The sequence below is a fragment of the Lagenorhynchus albirostris genome, chromosome 19 (assembly GCF_949774975.1).
Source record: "Lagenorhynchus albirostris chromosome 19, mLagAlb1.1, whole genome shotgun sequence".
Lineage (NCBI taxonomy): Eukaryota > Metazoa > Chordata > Mammalia > Artiodactyla > Delphinidae > Lagenorhynchus > Lagenorhynchus albirostris.
This window is the reverse complement of record NC_083113.1, coordinates 47,813,106-47,836,448: the sequence shown is the minus strand read 5'-3', so window position 1 is coordinate 47,836,448 and position 23,343 is coordinate 47,813,106. Positions and strand designations below refer to the sequence as shown.

The 23,343-nt window shown below is 44.5% G+C and overlaps 2 protein-coding genes across 3 annotated transcripts in view; both read left to right on the top strand.

Moving 5' to 3' along the window:
• Nucleotides 1-4,542: 4,542 nt before the first annotated feature.
• MLKL (mixed lineage kinase domain like pseudokinase) lies at nucleotides 4,543-16,702 on the top strand. Its single transcript, XM_060129814.1, is given in 11 exon segments — nucleotides 4,543-4,566; nucleotides 8,111-8,356; nucleotides 8,359-8,427; nucleotides 8,430-8,561; nucleotides 10,040-10,118; nucleotides 10,774-10,858; nucleotides 12,901-12,916; nucleotides 12,919-13,051; nucleotides 13,385-13,434; nucleotides 13,692-13,903; nucleotides 16,499-16,702. Coding segments are annotated over 10 exon segments (1,224 nt in total). The 5' UTR covers nucleotides 4,543-4,566; nucleotides 8,111-8,112.
• RFWD3 (ring finger and WD repeat domain 3) overlaps nucleotides 16,428-23,343 on the top strand; it is a 39,614-nt gene continuing 32,698 nt past the window's right edge. For both annotated transcript variants that reach the window (XM_060131606.1, XM_060131605.1), the window contains exons 1-2: nucleotides 16,428-16,811; nucleotides 19,932-20,499. In XM_060131606.1, the coding sequence (XP_059987589.1) occupies nucleotides 19,934-20,499 (566 nt within the window). In that variant the 5' untranslated portion in view covers nucleotides 16,428-16,811; nucleotides 19,932-19,933. The remainder of the gene's footprint in view (nucleotides 16,812-19,931; nucleotides 20,500-23,343) is intronic.

Genomic DNA, 23,343 nt, shown 5'->3' with positions numbered 1-23,343 from the left:
TTCTTCTTTTTTACAGTAGCCATCTTGATAGGTGTGAGATGATATTTCATTGTGGCTTTGATTTGCATTTCCCTAATGATTAGTAACGTTGAGCATTTTTTCACATGCAAGTGGGCCATTTGTAAGTCTTCTTTGGAGAAATGTCTGTTCAAGTCCTTAGCCCATTTTTTTCATCAGGTTATTCATTTTTTTATCATTGAGTTGTAGGAGTTCTTTATATATTTTGGAGATTAACCCCTTATCAAATATATGGTTTGAAAATATTTTCTACCATTCCATAGGTTGCTTTTCCACTCTTGTTTCTTTTGCTGTGTAGAAGCTTTTTAGTTTAATATAATTTTACTTATTTTTGTTACCTGTGCTCTTGGTGTTGTATCCATGAAATCATTGCTGGGGTCAATGTCACAAAGCTTTTCCCCTATGTCTTCTTCTAGAAGTTTTACAGTTTCAGGTGTCATGTGTAAGTCTTTAATCCATTTTGAGTTGGTTTTTGTGAGTGATATAAAATAAGGGTTCAATTTAATTTTTTGGCATGTGGATATGGTTTTCCCAGCACTATTTGTTGAACAGACTATCCTTGTCCCATTGTGTATTCTTGGCACCCTTGTCAAAGATCAGTTGATCGTATATATGTGGATTTATTTCTGGGTTCTCTATTCTGTTCCATTGGTCTATATGTCAGCTGTTATGCCAGTACCATAATGTTTTGATTACTGTAGCTTTGTAATATATTTTGAAATAAGAAAGTGTGATTCTTCCAGTTTCGTTCTTCTTTCTCAAGAATGATTTGGGGGCTTCCCTGGTGGCACAGTGGTTAAGAATCTGCCTGCCAATGCAGGGGACACCACAGGTTCATGCCCAGGAAGATCCCATGTGCCGCGGAGCAACTAAGCCCGTGCACCACAACTGCTGAGCCTGCACTCTAGAGCCCACGAGCCACAACTACTGAATCCCATGCACCTAGAGCCCATGCTCTGCAAAAAGAGAAGCCACTGCAATGAGAAGCCAGTGCACCGCAATGAAGAGTAGCCCCCACTCACCACAACTAGAGAAAGCCTGCATGCAGCAATGAAGACCCAATGCAGCCAAAAATAAATAAATTTTAAAAAGAATGATTTGGCTATTTATGATCTTTTGTGTTTCCATATTAATTTAATTTAATTTAATTTAATTTAATTTAATGCTGCATGAGGGATCTTAGTTCCCCAACCAGGGATTGAACCTGCACCTCTTGCAGTGGAAGCATGGACCATTGGACCACCAGGGAAGTCCCTCCATATTAATTTTAGAATTGTTTTTCTATTTCTCTATAAAGTGACATTGGGAGTTTGATAGGGATTGCATTGAATCTGTAGACTGCATTGGGTAGATGCTCATTTTAACAATATTAAGTCTTCCAATCCATGAACACTCGTCTTTAGATTTATTTGTGTATTGTTTAATTTCCTTCATCAGTGTTTTGTAGTTTTCAGTGTACAAGTCTTTTACCTCCCTAGTTGATTTATTATTCCTAAGTATTTTATTCTTTTTGGTGCTATTGAAAATGACATTGTTTTCCTAATTTCCTTTTCAGATAATTTGTTGTTAGTGTATAGAAACACAACTGATTTTTTACGTTGATTTTGTATCCTGCAACTTCACCGAATTCATTTATTAGTTCTAACAGTTTTGTGGGCTTTTTAAATGGCGTCTTTAGAGTTTTCTATAGATAAGACCATGTAATCTGCAAACAGGTACAACTTTACTTCTTTCTTTACTATTTTGATGTCTTTACTTTCTTTTTCTTGCCTAATTGCTCTGGCTAGGACTTCTATTATTATATTGAATAGAACTGGTGAGAGTCAACATCCTTGCCTTGTTCCTGATCTTGGAGGAAAAGCATTCAGTTTTTCACCACTGAGAATGATGTTAGCTGTGAGCTTGTAATATATGGCCTTAGTGATGTTGAGATAATTTCCTCCTATTTCTGATTTGTTGAGAGTCTTTAATCATTAAAGAGTTTTGAATTTCGTGAAATACTTTTTCTGCACCTATTGAGATGATCATATGTTTTTATCCTTTATTCTGTTACTGTGGTGTATCACATTAATTGATTTTCATATGTCGAACCATTCTTGCATCCTAGGAATAAATCCCACTTGGTCATGGTGTATGATCCTTTTAATGTGTTGTTGGATTTGGTTTGCTAGTATTTTGTTGAGGATTGTTGTATCTATATTCAGCAGGAGTATTGGCCTGTACTTATCTTATATCTTTGTCTGGCTTTGGTATCAGGGTAATGCTGAGCTTATAAAATGAGCTTCGAAGTGTTCTCTCCTCTTTAATTTTTTGCAAGAGTTTAACAAAGATTGGTACTAATTCATTTTTAAATGTTTCGTACAATTCACTAGTGAAACCATCTGGCCCTGGGCTTTTCTTTGTTGGGAGGTTTTTGATTACTGATTCAGTCTCCATTACTAATTATAGGTCTGTTCAGACTTTCTATTTCTTCATGATTTAATCCTGGTAGGCTGTATGTTTCTAGGAATTTATCTGTTTCTTCTAGGTTACCCAGTTTGTTGGCATATAATTGTTCATCACAATCTCTCTCTCTCTCCTTTTTTTTTTTTTTTTTTTTTTTGCTCATGCTGCAGGGCTTTGTGGGATAATAGTTCCCCAACCAGGGATCAAACCCGGGCCCCTGGCACTGAAGACCTGGAATCCCAATCCCTGGACCTCCGGGGAATTACAGTCACTTTTGATCCTTTTTATTTCTGTGACATCAGTTGTAATGTCTTTTATTTGTGACTCTTTTTATTTGAATTTTCTCTCTTTTTTTCTTAGTGAAGCTAAGGGTTTGTAGAGTTTATCTTTAAAAAAATAAACTGTTTCACTGATTTTTTCTATTATTTTTCTGTTTTCTATTTCATTTATTTCTGCTCTAATATTTATTTCCTTCCTTCTGTTAACCTTGGGCTTAGTTTGTTCTTCTTTTTCTAGTTCCTTGAAGTGTAAAGTTTGGTTGTTTATTTGAGATCTTTTTTATGTAGGTATTTATTGCTGTGAACGTCCCTCTCAGTACTGCTTTTGTTGCATCCCCTAAGTTTTGGTATGTTGTGTTTCATTTGTTTCAAGGTACTTTCTAATTTTCTTTTGATTTCTTTTTTGACAGGATAGTTGCTCAAGAGTTGTTTAATTTCCACATATTTATGAATTTTCCAGTTTTCCTTCTGCTATTGATTTCTAGTTTCATTCCACTGTGGTCAGAAAAAATACTTGGTATGATTTCAATCTTCTTCAATTTGTTAAGACTTCTTGTGACCTAACTTCTGATCTATCCAGAGCAGAAGCTACCTCTTGCTCCAGAGCTTCTTGCTCCAGACCTCCCCATGGAATCTGGCTGAAGCTAGTCTGCACTGAGACTGCATCCTTGCTTAGCTATTTTCTCCCCCTGCCCTATCCTACCCTCTATCCTGAGAGCCTTCCTTCAGTAAATCACAACGTACCTGATTCTCTTTTTTGGACTCTGCTACTAAGGAACCTGAGCTAAGAAGAAAACTGATGATGCAGTAGGTGGAGAAAATAGCAGGAGAATATAAATGAATAAACACCCCAGACGTCCTCTACCCAGGTCTTCCCTATCCAAAAAGTCTTCTCATACAATCCAATTCTGTCCTTTTAGAGGAAACAGCCTGATGAGTTAATGAATGTCATTCCTCAGACTTTCTAGCTGCGGACACAGCTAACTGTAATAAAACATGACTTGCACCAAAAGAGAAAGCTCTGCAGTGACCTTAGAGGAGGAAGTTGATTTCTGCCGAACCCCCCTCCCCAGCTTAAGTGTGTCTCTTCCTTCACTCCCTTCCCCCAACCCCAATATTTTCAAGCACCGAGAAGCAGACACAAGCACCTTCTCTCTAGCTCTGTTTTTTGCTCGTCTAATCTTTCCCATACTGTGTCCTGGTTATAATAGTTTCCTGGGACCTTATTCTTTTCTGAATCTCCGGCCCCAAGCAGAGGGCCTGGCCCCAGGAGTACTCTGTAAATAATTACTGAGAAATTTGGGGAAGGTGGGGGAGTGTGGAAAGGGCAAGGGGAGAATACCAGGAGGAAGGAAGGATCCTTCGCTCTGAGCCAGATGGAAGGAGGTTCTAGGGAACCAATGCACCCTGAGCCTGGGGTTTGGCTACAAGAGCCCTGTGAAAGCTCCGAGAAGGCGGGCCAGACTTCCCTGTCCGACACCCAGTCCTTTAGCCGGCTCAGGGCAAAAACAGCCGCCGATAAAGCTGATTGGGAGACACGTGGAGGGGCCGGGCTCAGGGGCCGTGAGCCGAACGTCGCTTGACTTCGAAGGGACACATCCGGCCGGTGGCAGCCGGAGTCGGGTGAGTCCCGCTCCGCCAGCGGAGCGCAGGGCGCGCGGCACGGGCACCGAGGGCAGGAGGCGCGGGGACTCGGCACTTCCCCCAGGGTCTCGCGTTCGCAGACTTCTCGCCCGGGAGGAAGGCAGTCGTCCGAGAAGAGAAGCCGAGGTGTCTGACTGGAACTGTGCACAGGACCGACTGGACGCCCTCAGGAGGGACGAGGGTGAGTCTGGCAGTCGTCCCGGGGCGCGCGCGGTCCCCGGAGGCGGCGGGGCTGAAGGGCGCAACCAGATTCCTGGGCAGTGAGGGGAGAGCCGCAGTGGGAGGTGGGGTGACCCACGGTCCCATTTCCTGGAACTCAGGACCGAGTTGGTTTTCTTTCCTCGGCTCTGAGGGTGGAGCCGCCCGCTCGTGTCTCCGACTGCTTCCAGCTAAAGAAGGCGCGGCAAAGGGGTGGGCTCCGGGTGGAGGTCGTTGTGGAAGGGCCTCGGGAACCCAGCTCAGAAGAATTGGCCAAGCAGCCCCAGACAGACAACTCCAGACAGTGGGACATTGCCAAGGGAGATGATTCCAGATCTTGATGATTAATGCCCTCTTCCTTTTCTGGGGGCCCATTTTAGACACAAGGAGAGTAACCTTATGTAAAATGTCTCAACAGGAAAGGTTGCTTGGTGGCATTTTTCGGAGGGGAGGAGGAAATGGCATTAGAGTTCTCAATGGATTTATATTGTTACTACCGTTTTAAGATTTTTCACTTTTAAAATTAGTGACTTTTACCCCTCATTGTTTTTCTGCAAGTAACATATCCTTATCAAGGTTGTTAGCAGTTTTACATATTACAAATAGCACCTCAATGCACATCCTTAGTATCCAACTATCTGTATACATATGAGCTTTTCCACAGCACAAGTTCCTAGAAATTCACATTGTTGAGTCAAAGTATATATGTATTTATATTCCCTTTCATCCTTTTGGTATCTTTATCATATACTTAATAAGCCCTAAACAACTTTAGTAATTATAATTTTAATATCTTATAGGTAAGTCCCTTTTTATTACAAAAATCCTTGTTATCGCTACTAATTTCCTCTTTCAAATGAACTTGAGGATCATTTACTTTCAGTACCAAAACGTGCCATTGCGAGTTTTATTGGAGCTGCATTAAATTGGATTTACCTTTGGAAAGGATTGCCAGGTTTGTCATTTTTAATCTTCCCAGCTAGAAAAATAACAGTTCTTTCCATTTCGTTTTTTGGTTTTTATTGTGGCCATGCCTGGAGGCACTCGAGATCTTAGTCCCCCAACCAGGGATGGAACCCGAGCTCCTTGCAGTGGAAGCACGGAGTCTTAACTGCTTCTCTGCCAGGGAAGTCCCTCTCCATTTCTTGAAGCTTTGTTTTCTGTGGTTTTTCTCATACCACATTATCACTTTTCCTGCGAAATGTATTGTTTTAAATTGTTGCTTTGATGAGTGGGATATTTTTTCCGATTATCTTTTGATTAGTTGTTTCTGAGATATGGCTCTTTTGATGAGGCTGCCAATAAGATAACTGAAGCTTGGAGCTATGAAGCTGAAATCCTCAAGGTTCCTTGAGCAACATTTTCACATCTGCCTTTGTCTCCGGTGGACCAGAGAAAGGTATATAGTTCATTGCCCTCAGGAGTCCCAAGAAATGTCCTTGAAGCTCTCTGCTTAGCAACTGCGAATAGCTGGGCAGCCTGAGACCCATTGAGTCTTTTTAGGCATGCCCTAATACCTGTTACTTCTCTTGTTAGATCAGTATAACTCTAAGGCAACGACAAAAATGTATCAATTAGTTGCTTATTTGGTTTGGCTTCTGCTAGTTTCTTACTCATGCTTTTAAACCAGATTTGGGCTCCAGACCAATTACCTTCTTGGAATAGAACTGTTGAGATTAACTTTGTTTAAAAGTAGCTTAAACAATAAGGAAGATTATTGGTTCATGAAACCTGTAATCGAGGAATGGGGTAGACTTCAGGGTCAGTTCAAACCACCAGTGGCTCAATGTTGTCACTGAGGACTCATTCTTTTCTTTCCGTTCTGCCATCTGTAGGTTAGCCTCATTCCACAGCTTTAGAATCAGGGCTCCATGCTTTCTCACTCATATTCAGAGAGAGGTTGAGAGTTAGAAGCTGACTTCCTGGGCTGGCTTAGGGGAGCCAGGAAGTTCCCCAGCAAACGTACCCCTCAAAGTAGCCCAGGTGCCCAGTTTTGAACCAATCACTGTGATAAGCTACTAGGAATTGTCTGATGGCTTAGATCAACGTTTCTCAACCCCTGCACTATTGACATTTTGGGCTGGATCATTCTTCGTTGGCGGGGGGGGGGGGGCGGGGGGGCGGGGGGAGGCATCCTATGCATCGTAGCACCTTGACCTTTACCTGCTAGATGTCAATAACACCCATCCCCTAGCCGTGGCAACCAAAAATGTCTCCAGACGTTGCCAAAAGTCCCAGCAGGGAGTGGGGGGCGTGTCACCTTCAAAGTTTAAAACCTTCAGTTTAGAACCACTGGCTTAGATACAAGTCTCACCCTTAGAACCAGGGGTGGGGCCAGCTCCCCACAAACTGATTGCTGAATGGAGGAGGAGCAGATAGTCACAGAAAATTTGGGCAACAATAGGAAGTAGAGAAATGGATGCTGTGTAGGCAACACAGATGTCTACCTCAACTCCTCTGGGCCTGAAAAATCTCTTAGTCTTTAGTGCAAAGGCCTCTGAGGGGTCAGCACTTACAACATGAAGGCTTATTGATGCATCGGCCAATGGGGAGGCTGGAACAAATTTACAGAGTGCTAAAGACACAGTAGAGAGGGATGGAGGTGAGGACCAGGGAGGCAGGGCTGCTCAAGCACTGGGAAAAGAGACAGAAAAGAAAATTTGAGACTGCAGAAGCCAACTTCTATTACAGTCCTGAATATCCTGAGCCGGCTGTGGCCAAGGTAGTAAACTGAGGCTTCATGGGCAATATCCCGTTGACAAACGTATTTTATTTGACCAACACAGTGTTGGACTGCACAGTTTTTAAAACATTTTTTGACTTGGTTGCAATATTTTAAATTGAGAGATTTAATATAAAAATCCAAAATTCTGATTGCTCTTTAAAAACTAGAAGATCTTCCACCACTGGGCCCTTTATCCTTGAAGAGTTGGTGACTTACTAGGTAATCCTTGCCTTATTTGGAAAGGGCCTGAGCTTTTCAACCTACTATCCTATAGTCACCCCTATGCTTTGGCAGGATATATTTGTTAGAATAGGCTAAATTTATTTAATAAATAGACCCCAAAATATAATGGTTCAAATGCAATAGAAATTTAGTCCATGGCAGATATTCCAGGTTTATGAGCAGCTCTCCTCCAAGTGATGATTCCGGGATCCAGGATTCTCCCTTCTTGGGCTCTACCACACCTAGGGCTACATCATCCTGTGTAACCAGCTGACAGTGTGTGAAGGAGACAAACCTGACTCAGCCCAAAGTAACACTTATATTACTCACACCCCATTGGTGAGAACTAGTCACATGGCCACATCAAGGTGCAAGGAAGGCTGGGAGATGTAGTCCTAGCTGGGCCAACACTTTCCACCTAAAACTGGAAGATTTTGGTGGACAGCAAGCCACCAAAGCTACCTTACATGAAATTGATGGGGAGACCTCTACAGCCATTTAAATCACAGACACCCGTAGCCCAGTAGTAAATATGCAGGAGATTCCTGGGACTTAAACAAATTCCATCTGTTTCATCCAGATATGGATCAATTGAGGCAGATCATCTCCTTAGTCCAGCTTATCTACAACCAGTGTGAAGAGATGAAATACTGCCAGAAACAGTGCTGGCATCTAAGAAGCCATGTCCATGGCCTGCTGCAGCCTCTGCAAATGCTCCAGGCCCAAGGAGAGAGGAACCTGCCCACCGAGAGAACCACTGCCCTGAAACGTTTCCAGGCTGCCCTAGAGGAAGCTAAGGAGCGGATAGATAAGTTCAGCAATAAATCCAGAAGTTTCTAACAGCAGGGCATGACAGAATACTCTTCAGTGGAGTGAACAAGAGGCTGAGAGATGTCTGGGAGAGTTCTCACTGCTGCTTCAGGTGGATCAACGGATGCATATTTCAAGCATCAGCCCAGGAGCATTCTGGCAACAGGAAGATCAATAGGATGCAGAGGAAGACAGGAGGGTTATCCAAGGACTGAGAAGTGGTAAGGAGTTTTTTTAGATGGGGGGACTCCAAATGGGGGTATATTAGTCTCATTTTGGTTTACCAAAAAACCAGGAAGGCTGAAGAGGTTTTAGCAGGTATCTATTCATGTAACTCAGAACTCCAGACATCCCTGGGTACAGACATGGTGGGGGCTGGTGAGATTTGAGTGTGCCACCAGTGGCGGGGTGGGGGTGATACTGATGAGTCGTGTTTCCCTTTCCATTCTCTTTGATGTCAATCCTCCCAGCCTTAGTTTTTCCAGGACGTTCCATTAATATGTAAATTATCCAGGAAGAAAAATTCACTAATTATCTAAACAAACAGGAATTGAGCACCATGTGCCAGGCACTGTTCTAAGTGCCGGAGATTCAACACAGAGCAAAATACACAAGATCTTTGCCTTCACGGAACATAAAGTCTGCAGATAGAGGGCTAAGTAAATTATTTTATCTAAAGGCAATAAAAATCATACACATGGTAATGAGATGGAAAGTGACAGTGGGTGCAGCGAGAGTGGTCAGGGTGACATTTGAATGGACACCTTGAATAATCAAAAGGAGTGAGTCATGTGAAGTTGAGGGAGAGGTGCATGGCCAGGAAGACAATGAATGCAAAAGCCCTGAGGTGGGAATAAATATAGCCTGTGCAAGGAACAGCTGGAAGCCAGGATGGCTTTAGTGTGGTAGGTGGAGAGATACCAGATGAAAGTGGGGAGGTAGGCCAGAAGATACAGGAGCAAGGTCATGCAGGTCCTGGTAGGCCTGATAAGAATTTTAGATTTGGGCTTCCCTGGTGGCGCAGTGGTTGAGAGTCTGCCTGCCGATGCAGGGGACACGGGTTCGTGCCCCGGTCTGGGAAGATCCCACATGCCGCGGAGCGGCTGGGCCCGTGAGCCATGGCCGCTGAGCCTGCGCGTCCGGAGCCTGTGATCCGCAACGGGAGAGGCCACAACAGTGAGAGGCCCACGTACAGCAAAAAATAATAAATAAATAAATAAAATAAAAAAGGACACTTTCTATTACTACCATAACTTGAAGACAAGAATCACTTATCACAAATAGGTGACCACAAATAAAACCAAAACAATGTTATTAAATTCTGGCTGCATGATGCCTCCTGCCCAAAGGCCTGCAATTCAGACCGGCATTCTCTTTGTGCAGAGGAGATGTCAGCAGATTTAGGGAGGTATTAAAGACATCCAACACCAAACTGAGGCTTCCTTCTTGGCGTAATCGGAAAGACTGGAATTAAAAGAAGAATAATTTTCTCACTGTGTCATCTTGCATACCACTTATCCATACTTTTGGAAATACTGCCTTAGATCTTTCTTGGAAATCATAAAGTTTATTCCTTCTCAACTCCCTACACTAGTGAGTTTTAGGAGAAGTAATTTTGGACTGTAGGAGACACTGTTAGTGCCTATCCAGATGGCCTCTGATCCTTTTTACCTGCTCTGCACACTCATCCCCCACTCAGCATACTTTGCTGCTAACAGCTCATGGCCGCCATCTGCAGAGGAATATCCATGGGCGCTGGAGCCCCTTGGCCCTGAGAGGTGAAAGTGCCCGGGAGCTTTATAGCCACCTGTCCCTGTCCCTGTTCCTCTCCCCCCAACCCCACCCAGTCCACAGTCATTGAACAACAGGTGTGAGTACAAAAGTCCAGCTCCTTTGCGTCGTGCAGAACAAACCCTGAGGGGTAGTTATCCTCTAGAGGTCCCCTTGGGGTCAGGCTGAGCCTGGAACTTCACCTGAAGTCACACCCTTGCTTGATTTCTTCTCCTCCTCTGTCCTGCTTCCTCTACTCCCTCACCTGGTTTCTCCTGGGAATACCTTCTTAATCCATCACTTGTACCCAAATCTGTGGCTCATGATCTGCTTCTGGGAGAGCCCAACCTAAGGCCAGCTCTGTGATAACACCCAAACTGGGAGGCAGGGGCTCCATTAATCCAAAACACTTAACATTAACTAACTTGGTGGGAACCCCAGCTACACATTCTGTTTCAACCAGAAGGGTCCTAGGTATGGTCCAACCATCCCGCCATGCCCCTGAGCCCTTTGCTTTGCTCAGTGCTTCCCAGGCAGAGCACCACAGAGGCGTACAGCTCACAATTGTCACATCTCACCTCTGCATCCCGGTTTTCCCACCTACCCGTGGATAGCAAAGTCTGTGCAAAGGTCACTAATGTTCCCTGCCTTTGGTCGTGTCAGGCTGCACCATTCGGAAACACCTGCAGAACTCCACAGAAACATCAGCAGCACGAGCTTCCTGGTGACTAAAGACTGCAACGTGAAGGTGAGTAGGGCCTTCCAGGGGCCCTTTGAGTTCGACCTGTGTGACTGTTTGGTGCTAGGAGACGGACGCACGTTTCCCAGAGGCCTGTGCCTGCTCGTTACTCTGCCTTCAACTGAGTTCAACTCTTCGCCTGCCTGGACAGCTTCCCGTGTGCCCACCACAGGACAGACTCAGTCCTGCCTGCTCTTCTGATGCCCGTCGTCCACCACTGCCCAGGCACTCAGCAGGGATGGGCTAAGAGCCATTTCCCCTTAGATGCCTGGACACCACTTCTGTGTCCCTGCAACACCCATGAGGGGATCTTCTTAAGCCCAGGTAGGCATTCAGACTCACAGGCCAGCCATAGCCCACACTTGGCACCTGGAGGTAATTAGAAGGGTATCACGCAACACAGCTTGCCAGCAGGGCAGCATCAAATCCTTCTCTCCAGCCGGAGATGCCACACCTGTCCCCACAATCCTCCAGGAGATATTCTCCTCATCCTAGGTGTGACAGAAAGAGGCTCCCCTCGGGTGGGTGCGGGGCCATCCAGGCTTAGAAGCCTCATGACTCACAGGAGTCAATATTCTTTCCTTTTTTTAGATTATTTATTTATTTATTTTCTTTACTTTTTTGGGTGCGTCGGGTCTTAGTTGCGGCACATGGGATCTTCGTTGAGGCATGCAGGATCTTTTGCTGTGGCACGTGGGCTCTTCCTTGTGGCACATAGGCTTCTCTAGTTGCGGTGTGTGGGCTGTCTAGTTGTGACACATGGGCTCTCTAGTTGAGGTGCAAAGGCTCAGTAGTTGTGGTGTGCCAGCTTAGTTACCCCAGGGCATGTGGCATCTTAGTTCCCTGACCAGGGATTGAACCCGCGTCCCCTGCATTGGAAGGCGGATTCTTTACCACTGGACCACCAGGGAAGTCCCCCAGTAGCTCTTTATAGTCCCCATCCCCCCGACCTCTTGTCCATAAACAACTTACTAATCACCCATCATTTTAAAATCAGCAGCAATATTACTTAGGAGCATAGGTAACAGTCAGCTTTTGTCAGTTTCCCAGGGGAACAGAGCTAAAAGGCCCACTGAAATTCAGATTCTCCTATGGAAGAGAAAAGGCTTCTGTTAACTCGATGTCCACAGTTCCCAAGTGCTAAAAGAATATTTTCTCTGTCATCCACAGATAGCTTTCTCTGAATAACAGAAGACGGGTCTTTTCTGCCTTTCAGATGTCTTTCCCCGTAGCTGGTGTAATATAAGTGTTCACAAAGCACGGGCCTTCTCACACCTGACTGTAACATGTGCTATTCAGCCTTTCACCCCTGGTGGCTAGCGTGGAGCCAGATGTCAGAGGATGTCAGTGCTCACTGAACATGTGAATGAAAGGAGGAGGAGCCACCTAAGCGTCTAATCCTTTTTCTGACCTTGCCCCTACTTTTGGATCCCTGGCTGCGTTTAGGGCTGGCAGCCCTCTGCACACGGATGGTGCTGATGACAGATGTGCATGGACCAAGGAGAACGCACACTCCCATGACTTGTGCTGTGGCTTCTTTAAGAGCATGGCATTGACCGTGCAGGGTCAGTGGGGTAACAGGCTGCCTATAGGTTCAGATACAACAGAGAGGATACCCCTGTGTTGGTTTTTTGTGTGTTTTTTTGGTCTGCTTCCGAGAGAAAATGAGCCATCGGTGACTCCAGGCACCCCGTCCACACTCACTCCGTGGAGCTGAGTCGTCAACTGAGAAAGCCCTGTATCTAACATAGTAACACTAGAACAACAACATACCAAGTCTTACAGGTGCTTTATAACCATCGCCTCAAGTAATCCTCATGCCTCATTTTATAGAGAAGAAACCTCTTTGTGTTTCTCTTGGTCGTTACACCATAATAAATTGAACCCAGGATGCCAGCCAGGAGAGTAGCCACAGAGCCAGAAGACACCACTGGAAATACATCCCAAAGGAAAAAAAACATCCCCTGAAAATCATGTGTAGCACCAACCCCTTCCCTCTATCCCCCACCCGAGATGGTGCTGTTTCTTTCTGTCTCTGAGTCATTATCTAGCTTGCAGGATTTGAGTTGAGAAAACACAGAGTTCCATCAGCTGACCAACTAAAGGAAAAGAAGCAGAGAGAGTCAATTCTGCCGCATACATCTCACCTCAGAGACTGGAAAATGTGTATAATAAATATGACATAAAAGCTGAAATATACAGGTATGTTTATGTTCTCGTGCAGATTCTAACTCAGATGAACGGGACAAGAAAGTCCAAGTCAAATGCCATTAGGGAGGAGCACCTTAACTCTGTTGAATGGAATTGGGTGGTAATCAGAAAATTCACCGTGAGGACTTCCCTGGTGGTCCAGTGGTTAGGACACTGCGCTTTCACTGCCGTGGCCCAGGTTCAATCCCTGATTGGGGAACTGAGATCCCACAAGCTGCTCAGCACAGCCAAAAAGAAAATCCACTGTGTTTTCTGGAAATGGCTAGAGGGGCATGGGAAAAGGGAAACTTGTTACGGTTGTTCAGTTTCTTGGTTCTCTTTTAGCTTTGGAATCGTCCTCTGGGAAATCGCCACTGGGAAAAGCCCATTTGAAGGTAACCAGTGTGAAAGTTGGCTCAGATGGTGCTGGGATTGGGTCGCCTTCCAAGAGACTAGAAATTCCCATCAGTGCTGTCCTGGACGCTTTGTTCTTCAGTGTGGGCGTTGCCTGCGCTTGTCATTGGGGTCATTGGAAGCTCCTGTTTCTTCAGTTCTCGAAGTCCCTGGTTCCATTGCCAGCCATCAGCATCCAGAGAGATGTGTGTGTGCCAGAGCAATTTTTAAGCCTCCCATCCTATCATTTCCACGCCAGGCTGTGATTCCAAGAAGATCTACCAGCTGGTGGCTGTGGACCAGCACCAGGAGCCAGTGGATAAAGATTGCCCTTCACAGTTGCAGGAGATCATTGATGATTGCTGTGCATATGAGCCCTCCAGGAGGCCCTGTGTTAAAGGTAGGGCTTTTTCTGGTCTAAAGAGCATGGGCCACATGTGTTACTTAACATTTGTGAAAGATTTTCCTTATGTATCACAACCAGGGGTTGTTTTGCCCTTCGGGGGACATTTGGCAATGTCTAAAGACATTTTTGGCTGTCACAACTCAGGGGAGGTGGGGTGGGGTGGACATGCCATTGGCATCTAGTGGATAGAAGCTTCTCAACATCCTACAAGGCACAGGACAGCCCCCTACAACAAAGATTATCCGGCCCAGATATCAATAGCACAGGAGTTCAGAAACCCAGCCCTAAGGGCATTGTTTAGGCTAAAGTTGGGTTGTGAAGGCAGATTACTCCAGCCTATATTCTTTCTCTCCCTTCCTTCTCTTTTATCAGTATCCTGGGCGTAATTTCCTCTACTCAGACTTTTTTTTTTTTTGCGGCACGCAGGCCTCTCACTGTTGTGGCCTCTCCCGTTGCGGAGCACAGGCTCCGGACGCGCAGGCTCAGCGGCCATGGCTCACGGGCCCAGCCACTCCGCAGCATGTGGGATCTTCCCGGACCGGGGCACGAACCCACGTCCCCTGCATCGGCAGGCAGACTCTCAACCACTGTGCCACCAGGGAAGCCCTCTACTCAGACTTTTATTTCACCAGGTTATCAGCTGCTCCTCCGTTTCTTTACACCATCTCCCTCCCTGGGAATGTCTCCCTCTCCCACTCTAGATCCAAATTTCTCAGAGTTTCCACAAAGCTCCAGACACAAGAGAACATGATTCACAGGCAGTAGCCCCGGGTTGGGGAAGTGTTTCCACTGAAGTTGCTACAGAGTTCAAAGATACAAAATAATGTTTTTCTTATCTTCATTGTGATATGTATCACAGGACAGTAGTGTATAAAATATATATGTGCAATTTTTTTTTAAGTCAGAGGAAAAGAACATCACATATCCACCCCTGGTTAAAGACTAGAACATTGCTACAAACTCAGAAACCACGTATGAGTCCCTTGCTTTCACATTCCTCTCCTGGAGTAGGACAGTGGCTACTCCAATATTTGTTGACCGAATGAACTAGAAAATGAATGAATGAAGGTACTGCTAATGGTAGAGGGAAATTCATGGCTTTCCCCAGAGCCTGGGGATGAGGCTTACCACAAGTGTAAACTTTCTTTGGCATATTTTAACCTTGACAGTTCTTTCAAATTTTTCATTTAAATTATACGTTCAGGTCCATAAAAGTAGTTACTATCATGTAGTTTAGGGGAACCCATTAGTTATGTCTTTTGGTGGAGAAAAAAAAAAGACATCCATCTAAACAACTCTTCTATGAAGTGGTGCTTAGTGCATTTTTTTTTCAGTCTTTTTACAAATGGGCCAACGGGGGGTTGGTGTTTAAGTAATCACCCATAACGTTGTAAATGGGAATTTCACCCCTAAAATGAAATACAGCCAATACCTTTCTCCTCTAACTATATAAAACTTTTGGAAGTTGGAGACAAGACTATAACCTTCTGGCTTGTGTGTTTATTCTTTCTCTTCTAATTAGTAAACATGGCCATTAGGTGGATCATGAATGAATATACTCTCAGAACCTTTTAGAAACATTCTGTATATTTTTCACTAAGCAGCCCTCTGTGTTGTCCAGATTTTTTTGCCATGTGATATTACCTATTAATTTTTTTTTAATTTTCAAAGAATCACTCAGTGTTTGATGATGTGCCTATGTATTCATTGACAAGGAAAGCAATTCAAGATATATTTTGAGATTAAAACACAATTCCACCTATACCTAAATATACACATTTAGATAGATGACGATTTTAAACAAAGTAACTAATGACTTCTCTGGAGACAATTTTTCTTTTTTGCTTCTATGTATTGTCTAAATTTTCTGCATTGGACATGCAGTTACTTATATAACAGTGAGAATCACTCAAAATGTTTTTCATTCTATGCCATTCTATGTATTTGTTTACAAAATAACATTCCTTTTCCTCATATTAACCTTGCTATAGCTCAGTAGAAGCTCCCTTAGGGGCAGGAAAAGGAAAAAAAAACTACAAATGCTAATGTTGACTTTAGTGACAGGTTTGGAGGAGGAGAATATTGAAAAGTCAATTATTTGGATAATCCAAGGCTTTCAGTTGTTTACACTCTCCTCTGCTACTAGTTCCACTCAGAATTGGAAGCTGAGCAAATGAAATTCGGCAGTGTGCAGTCTGTGCCTGCGGTTTAGATTTTTAGGTCTTCCTCCTAAAGGTGAGATTTCGTCTTTCAGGGAAATGCTTGAAAAATGTTTGCTGTCAAGTGATGTGACGGTAGTTTAGTAGCAGGCAGTTTGTTGCAATGGTTTGGGATTGAAGAGACCGCGTAGGTAAGTTCTTTTGCATGAGCTCTTCAACCCACTGGAGGATATACAATATATGAACAGGATTGTCCCACTCCTCTTTACCGGCTCCGGGATACTGCGGGCAACATTTTGAAATTATTGGATTAGCTACCAGCCTTTGGATAAAGACATCTCCTTCACCAAAGACTTAGGGAGAAATAGCATAAGGCACAGTTTTGATATTTTCATCTTTCCAAAATGGACCAAGAAATCTTTCTCTTGCCACTTCCTCTCGCCACAGAATTCAAATAAAGAGCGGTAAAACCCTTCTTCCGCTTTTCTCTTTGGGCGAGAGTTGACGGACGTAGGTTTCTACCAATTGTACGAGGCCTCCTCGAGCGTGGTCCCGCCTAGTCCGTTTACGAAGGATCAGCCAATGAGAGCACCGCTGTTTCAGCCAGTGGCGACCAAAGAAAGAAGAAGAGAGGGTATTGGCCGCCGACTGGGACTGCTGCCCAATAGGAGCAGGCCGAGGCCGCAACACAGGCTGGCGGATTGAGCTGCACAACCGGAAGTGGTTGTTGGCGCTAGTCCGGCGAGAGTTCTTCGAAGGAGACTGCAGCTGCTCCGGGGGTCTCGCGAGTCTGGCCGCGTCCTTTCGGTTTCAGGTGAGGTGGGCGTTTGCCTCTTCCCAGACCTTGGGCGTCTGGCTCCGGGATGACTTCCCGGGCTGGGTCCATGGACGCTGGGTCCATGGACGCCGGGCCCCGGGACGCCCCAAGATGGGCTGCGGGCCGGCCTGGAACCCGGCTGTCTGAGGAAGTTCGGCCGCTCCGGACGGCCCCAACTGTCGGGGCTGAGTCTCCCGAATCCCCGCTCTTTTGGGGTTGCTGGTGAGGGTGGGGGCGGGGAAGGCAGGAACATCGGGGATCCCGGAAGGAGCCGACTTGGCCGCGGGGCCGGAGTCACAGGTACCCGGTTTGCTCTCCAGGCAGCCGAGCCTCAGACTCATCGTCTGCAAATAACTGCCGTCCCGTGGAGCGCCCTCTACTTGCATCACTTTCAAGTTGAACGAAAGACCTATTGTTCTGTCCAACTTTATCTCACAGCAACACTGTGACGTAGACACTTTTATTATCCCCATTTTACAGAGGAGCAAGTCGAATAGGGAACCTCCTAAGGTCCCAGAGGTAGGATGTGACAGAGCAGGGATTTGAACCCAGGTCGGCCCGACTCTCCGCCGGCGCCTCTTATTCTTTTAACTGGGAGCCATCATCCCGGCTGGAGCGGACATTGGTTGAAATCTGAGTGACAAAGCTTGGGAAGATTACGGGAGGTCTAGAACCAGGCTGCTCACGGCCTGGGGCCGGGGGGGCGGGGGGGGGGACGGAAGCCGACGCACCGCTGCTCAGCCCCAGGCCTGGAGGGATTTGTGTTTCCCCACGTTGATTGGGAAGCTTTGCTCCAGTATGGCGCTGGTTAGAGAACTTTCTGCCGGGATGAACATGTTCTATATCTCTTGTATCTCTGTGTCAATATCGGGTGCTAATATGTTCTTAGTTGTTGGGGGATTTTTGGTTGGTTTTGTGTTTTTAGGTGGATGGTGGGTAATTCAGTAGATACTTAGCATCTGCTCTGTACTTCTTGCTGTGTAGGATACACCGATGAATCAGGTTTGGATTCGGCTCTGGGCCTTTCACGTCTCATCAGAACTGGTTGTTCTCTAATCAGAGCTGGCATATGATGGGAAGAAATTTCACTTTTTAATATTTAACCATACTGAGAAGTGCACAGAATAATTTTTAAAAGACCCGTGCATTCACCACCCAGGTCTAACAAATCTTGGCTTTGACTTTTTGATAGAATTCTTTTTTTTTTTCCTTAAAAAAAAAAATTCTGTATTCAAAACCTCATGTGTACCTCTGCACCCTTCCTCTCCTGAATTTGGTATTTTTCATGACTGGGCTTGTTTTATACTATCTTATATCTATAAGTCCATATAGTAGTGTGGTTTTGCATATTTTATAAGTGTCCTAAAATTGGAATTAATAATGGAGGTTGTTCTGTAACTGATAAAAATTTTTGAGGAAATTTACCATGTTGGGGTTCTTAGAAGAGAGTGTATGGTTACATCTTGACCAGAGGTTTTGCTTCACTTTCTTCTCCATTTTGAGTTCTCTCATTCTTGTACTTCAGTTAATCAAGTATTCTAGCTTGAGCTTTTAATATTATTATCTTTTAACTGTGTTTTGTTTTCTGAAAGAGTTACTCAGGTTTATTTTCCAGTCCTTCTATTAAAGCATTTATTTTGGCTGTAAATTTTCTTTTTTAAGAGCTCTTTCTTGTTTTCTGATTTGATCTTTTTTCCTTGGCATTCTTTTAAGTTTGGATTTGTTTGTTTATTTACTTACTTCTGTTTCTTGCATTGTATTCCTTGCTTTTCTCCGAGTTTCTGCTCTTTGTCTGCTTTGGTCTCTTTCTCTCATGTTGGAGGCTTTTCTTGAATGTCAGTTGTTCTTTGGCTATTTGTTCATTTTGAGGAGAGACCCCCAGAAAACTGATTGGAAGCCCTTTATGAATGACTGAACCTTACCAACCAATGGACTTTTACTGTTAGATGTATGGGCAGAGATCCAGCCATTTTCTTGAGAGTCAGAGCTGTCAGTATTTATAGATCTTTCCTCTTGAGCTGGTTTTCTCTAGGCAACAATCCTGTAATTTCCTGCCTTGAGGCATAGAGAATGTATGTAAACCAGAATATTGCGTTCTGGATTTGTGCAGCTGGGGAGAAGGGTTGGAAGTGTCTCACACTTGTGAAAGTTTGTAGACTTTCACTTAACTCTTTGTTTTCACTGCTGGTCTTAAGTCTGTCTGGTTCAAACCTCCAGTTGTCTGCAGCATAGGGGGAGGGGTTTTTTGATTGTTTGCCTGAGGGACAGAGTAACTACTTTCACAGGCTTTCCATCTCCGTCTTTCAATGTTATCTTCTTTGGTACATGGTTTTTACAGTCCCCTCAGTGGAAATTAGCTTGCTTCTCAACAGCACACAGTCCTACCAGTTATCAGTCCGAAAAACTGATTTGTGTGTCTCATACTCTCTTTGCCTTGTACTTGTGGATCCACTGCTTTCAGTAGTTCAGTCCTTATTTTATCGATCGATTTATTTATTTATTTATTTATTTATGGCTGCGTTGAGTCTTCATTCCTGTGCGCGGGCTTTTCTCTAGCTGCAGCGAGCGGGGTCTACTCTTGGTTGTGGTGTGCGCGCTTCTCATCGTGGTGGCTTCTCTTGTTGCCGAGCACAGGCTCTAGGCACGCAAGCTTCAGTAGTTGCGGCATGTGAGCCCTAGAGTGCATGGGCTTCAGTAGTTGCAGCACACAGGCTTCAGTACTTGTGGCTTGCGGCCTGTAGAGCACAGAATCAGTAGTTGTGGCACATGGGCTTATTTGCTCTGCAGCATGTGGGATCTTCCTGGACCAGGGATCGAACCTGTGTCTCCTGCATTAGCAGGCGTATTCTTAACCACTGTGCCACCAGGGAAGTCCCTAGATCTATTTTAAAGGTTAGTGCTGTGATCACATGACTTCATGTTTTCAAAAGGCAAACAGGAAAACTGGTTATAAGTACTTATTATGGGGGAAAAAAGTCGAACAAAATCATCTCTTTAAGTTTCTCAGTTTTGCCAAGAATGATCTTAAACAGAAATATTAAAGAACAGATATGATTAGATAAAACATGTCTTATAGCTGATATATTTTACTAATACTTACAAATATTGTTTCTTCAGTGATGGCTCATGAAGCAATGAAATATGATCTTCAGGTGCAGTTAGATCATGGTGCTGCACAACAGCCTGCTCCTCCTGAAGTGGTCAGCGGCCAAGGGGGACCACCCCTGCTCCAGCCTTCTCATACTGAGGTGGTCAGCAGCCAGGAAGGACCACCCCTGTTTGAGCCTACACCTGCTGCAGTGGTCAGCAGCCAAGGGGGACCAGCCCTGCTCCAGCCCCCTCCTGATGAAGTGGTCAGCAGCCAAGAGGGACTGCCCCGGCTTCAGGCTGCTCCACAGGTATCCATTGATATGACAGAGGAGCTCTCAGGAGAAGAGACTGTGGAGAACATCAATCCAGGAGTTTCAGAGGAGAGTAGGCAGGAATCTGGTGCTAACCACACTGCCCAAGTATCTTCATTGGATCCAGTGAACAGCTTCATCAGTGGGCTGCAGAGACTTCATGGCATGCTGGAATTCCTGAGACCAACTTCGGACCACAGGGTGGGGCCAGTGAGAGCTAGGAGGAGGAGTTCTGCTTCACAGAGGGCAAGAGCTGGAGGGTCTCACAGGACAAACAGTGCCAGGTAAATATATGTATAAACAGTAGGATTAGTGCCAGATTGGGAATTATGAACCTTAGGCCGTGATCGTAGCCCCAGTGCTGCCAAGAATTGGCGTTGTGACTTGGCAAGTCAGGTGACCTTTCTGAACCCCCGTTACCTCATAAGTCAGATGAAAATAAAAGTGCTTGCCTTATTTACTTCACAAAGTAATGGAGGGGACAAGTTACACTGATATGTTTTGAAAACTCAATGGTAGTTTGTTGGCAGCGGTTTCTGTAGAGGCTGGCTTTTCTTCAGATCGTTTGTCTCTTGTACATCAAAAAAATATTTAACTTGCAAGGCCACTCCACTCACCCATGTTTCATTGTTCTCCACTTAGTGGTGCAGTAGATTTTGGAAGATGGGCAGGCTGGATTTAGAGAAGCCTTGTGAAAAGTAGAGTGTGAATTAATTTAGAGCTTATCTGACTAAGTGAGAAACATTCTAGCCCTCTTCACCTGATACTGTGTTGTAGAGTTAAAAATAATTTTCTTCCATAGGTTTTGGTTTGAATTTGCCTCTTGAAGGGCTTAGCCGTCAGGTCTTGACAGAGTTATTATGAAGAACAACAGTTATCTATGCCTTACCTGTTTTTTCACTTTCTCCAGCTTTTTTTGAAATACTTTGTTTCACATTTGGGCTTCTAAGTATCTTCATAATGTTGAAATTGAATTCAACCTTTTCATTTTAAATATGAAGGAAACTTGGACCCTGAGAGTGGTTTGTTCAGGGTCTCATAGCGACAGCACTGAGGAGGTTAGAGCTGGTGTTGGAACTTGAATCTGACTGTTGTCAACAAAAACAGATAGAGGAAGCTTCAGTCAGACCCAGTTGTTTTCTAACACTGTGAAAATAATGAGGTGACAATAAAAAGTGGTAGCTGGGCCATCTAATACCTATGTTTTACAAATGAGGAAGATGATGGGGTGATTTGTGATTTGACTGGGATAACTGTGGAACTGGACTGTGCCTTCTGATTCTGGATTTCAGCATCCTTTTCCATGGATCCTGCTGATTACTGTATCAGGGCCTGCTATTACTGTGGCTTCAGTCTCTGTAATGCCTGGTCACTGCTGGATGTGATCCATCAAGGGTGAGAGGTGCCTAGTTCTGTGTTGACAAGAGTTGCAAATGTATGCTACTCTGTTATTTTAAGATGCCGTTTACTCGGATTTTGAAAGCAAAGTAGGATTTCATACCTTTGTGTCATAGGTGAAAGTACCTTGTAGTGCAATTTGGGGTCCCTGTTGAAGTAAGGGGGCTGAGAGTTGAGAGTGGTGTCCCCAAGAACTGTCAAGAGGCCTCTTGCAGTAGTCCTCACGCTTGGTTGTTCATCCACTCATGAGCAGGCGGGGGTGGAGATTGCTCTTGGTCAGGGACTTTTGTGTTACCCAGTTCACAGGAGAGTGACACTTATAAACCAGATGCCAATTTACAGAGAAAATTAGAAACACCACAGAGACCAAATTCTCTTGTTGGCATGGTCAGCATGATTCACCTAGGGGATGCTGCCACACCGAAGCCAGACTCTAATCAGAAAATAGCTTGATGTGCGTAGAATCTCTGCTCAGGGACTGAGCTACAGAATTTAGATGTTAAATGATGTCAGTTAAGCTATTTGACTGACGGTCATATGTTTGTCTCCACAAAGAGAATAAACCTTAAAGGCAAGGAATTATGCAGTTCAGTGGAGAGAACATGGATTCTGGAGCCAGATAAATGTGGCGTTAAAATTCTTTTTCCTTTAAATTGTGTTGTAAACAAATTCCACACTAAATTCACATAAAAGTCTGAGCTTTTCCAGGACTTATTGCTTATACCTTCTGAATTTCTTGAGGTGAATTTCTCATTATGGTGTTTGACATTACTCACCCGACAGACCATTCCTGGGCCAGATGCTGAGAGCCTGGGCCAAGGTGAGCAGCTTTTGCCTCAGACTCCACCAAGAAGCCAAAATTGGGGAAACCTGCATAGTGGGATATTTTTCCCAACTACTTCTCAGCCAAGGTCACAAACTCCTTTCCTGTTTCTTTGTTTGAGGCTGCTTGATTCTGACAGCCAGCATCATCACTTATTCATCAAATATTTGTAACACTCCACTATGTGAGAGACTGAACTTTTGCCTTGAAGATACGTTGGTGAACAGGACAGATCAGGGTACCGTTTCTCTTGGAGCTTATGGAATCTAGGACTATAGAGGGTAAGCAAGGGGCAAGAACTTACTATACTGTTATTTAATTCAGAGATGATAAGTGCGGGAAAAAAGGAGAATTTCTTGGGTTCTAAGACTGTACTCCTAGCACTGCCTCCCAGTTGCTCTTCATAGTTCGTCTTTTATATGTCCCCGCCTGACCTTGGAAATGCCTCTTTTGCTATGTAAAAGCAATATTAATGAGTGATTTTTTAAAAAATAGTCAATCACTTAATTTTTTACTGGTTTCTATGCAGAATGCTATTGATATGCACGTAATAGCCTAACTTTATTATGTATTTCATTTGGTTAAAATGTTCTTAGGAAATACTGTTCTTATATTCTTATTCTCATGAGTAGCTATAGCTGCTGTTCATGCACAGTTCCTAAAATAAGTTTGTAAACTTGGTTAGCATTTTTTTTTGTAAAGGAAACCTGAGTGACATCAGTGAAAACGGCAGAGTAAGGACCCCAGAAAATTCTCTCCATAAAATCATTGAAACAGGGCTTCCCTGGTGGCGCAGTGGTTGGGAGTCTGCCTGTCAATGCAGGGGACATGGATTCGAGCCCTGGTCTGGGAAGATCCCACATGCCATGGAGCAACTAAGCCCGTGTGCCAGCTACTGAGCCTGCGC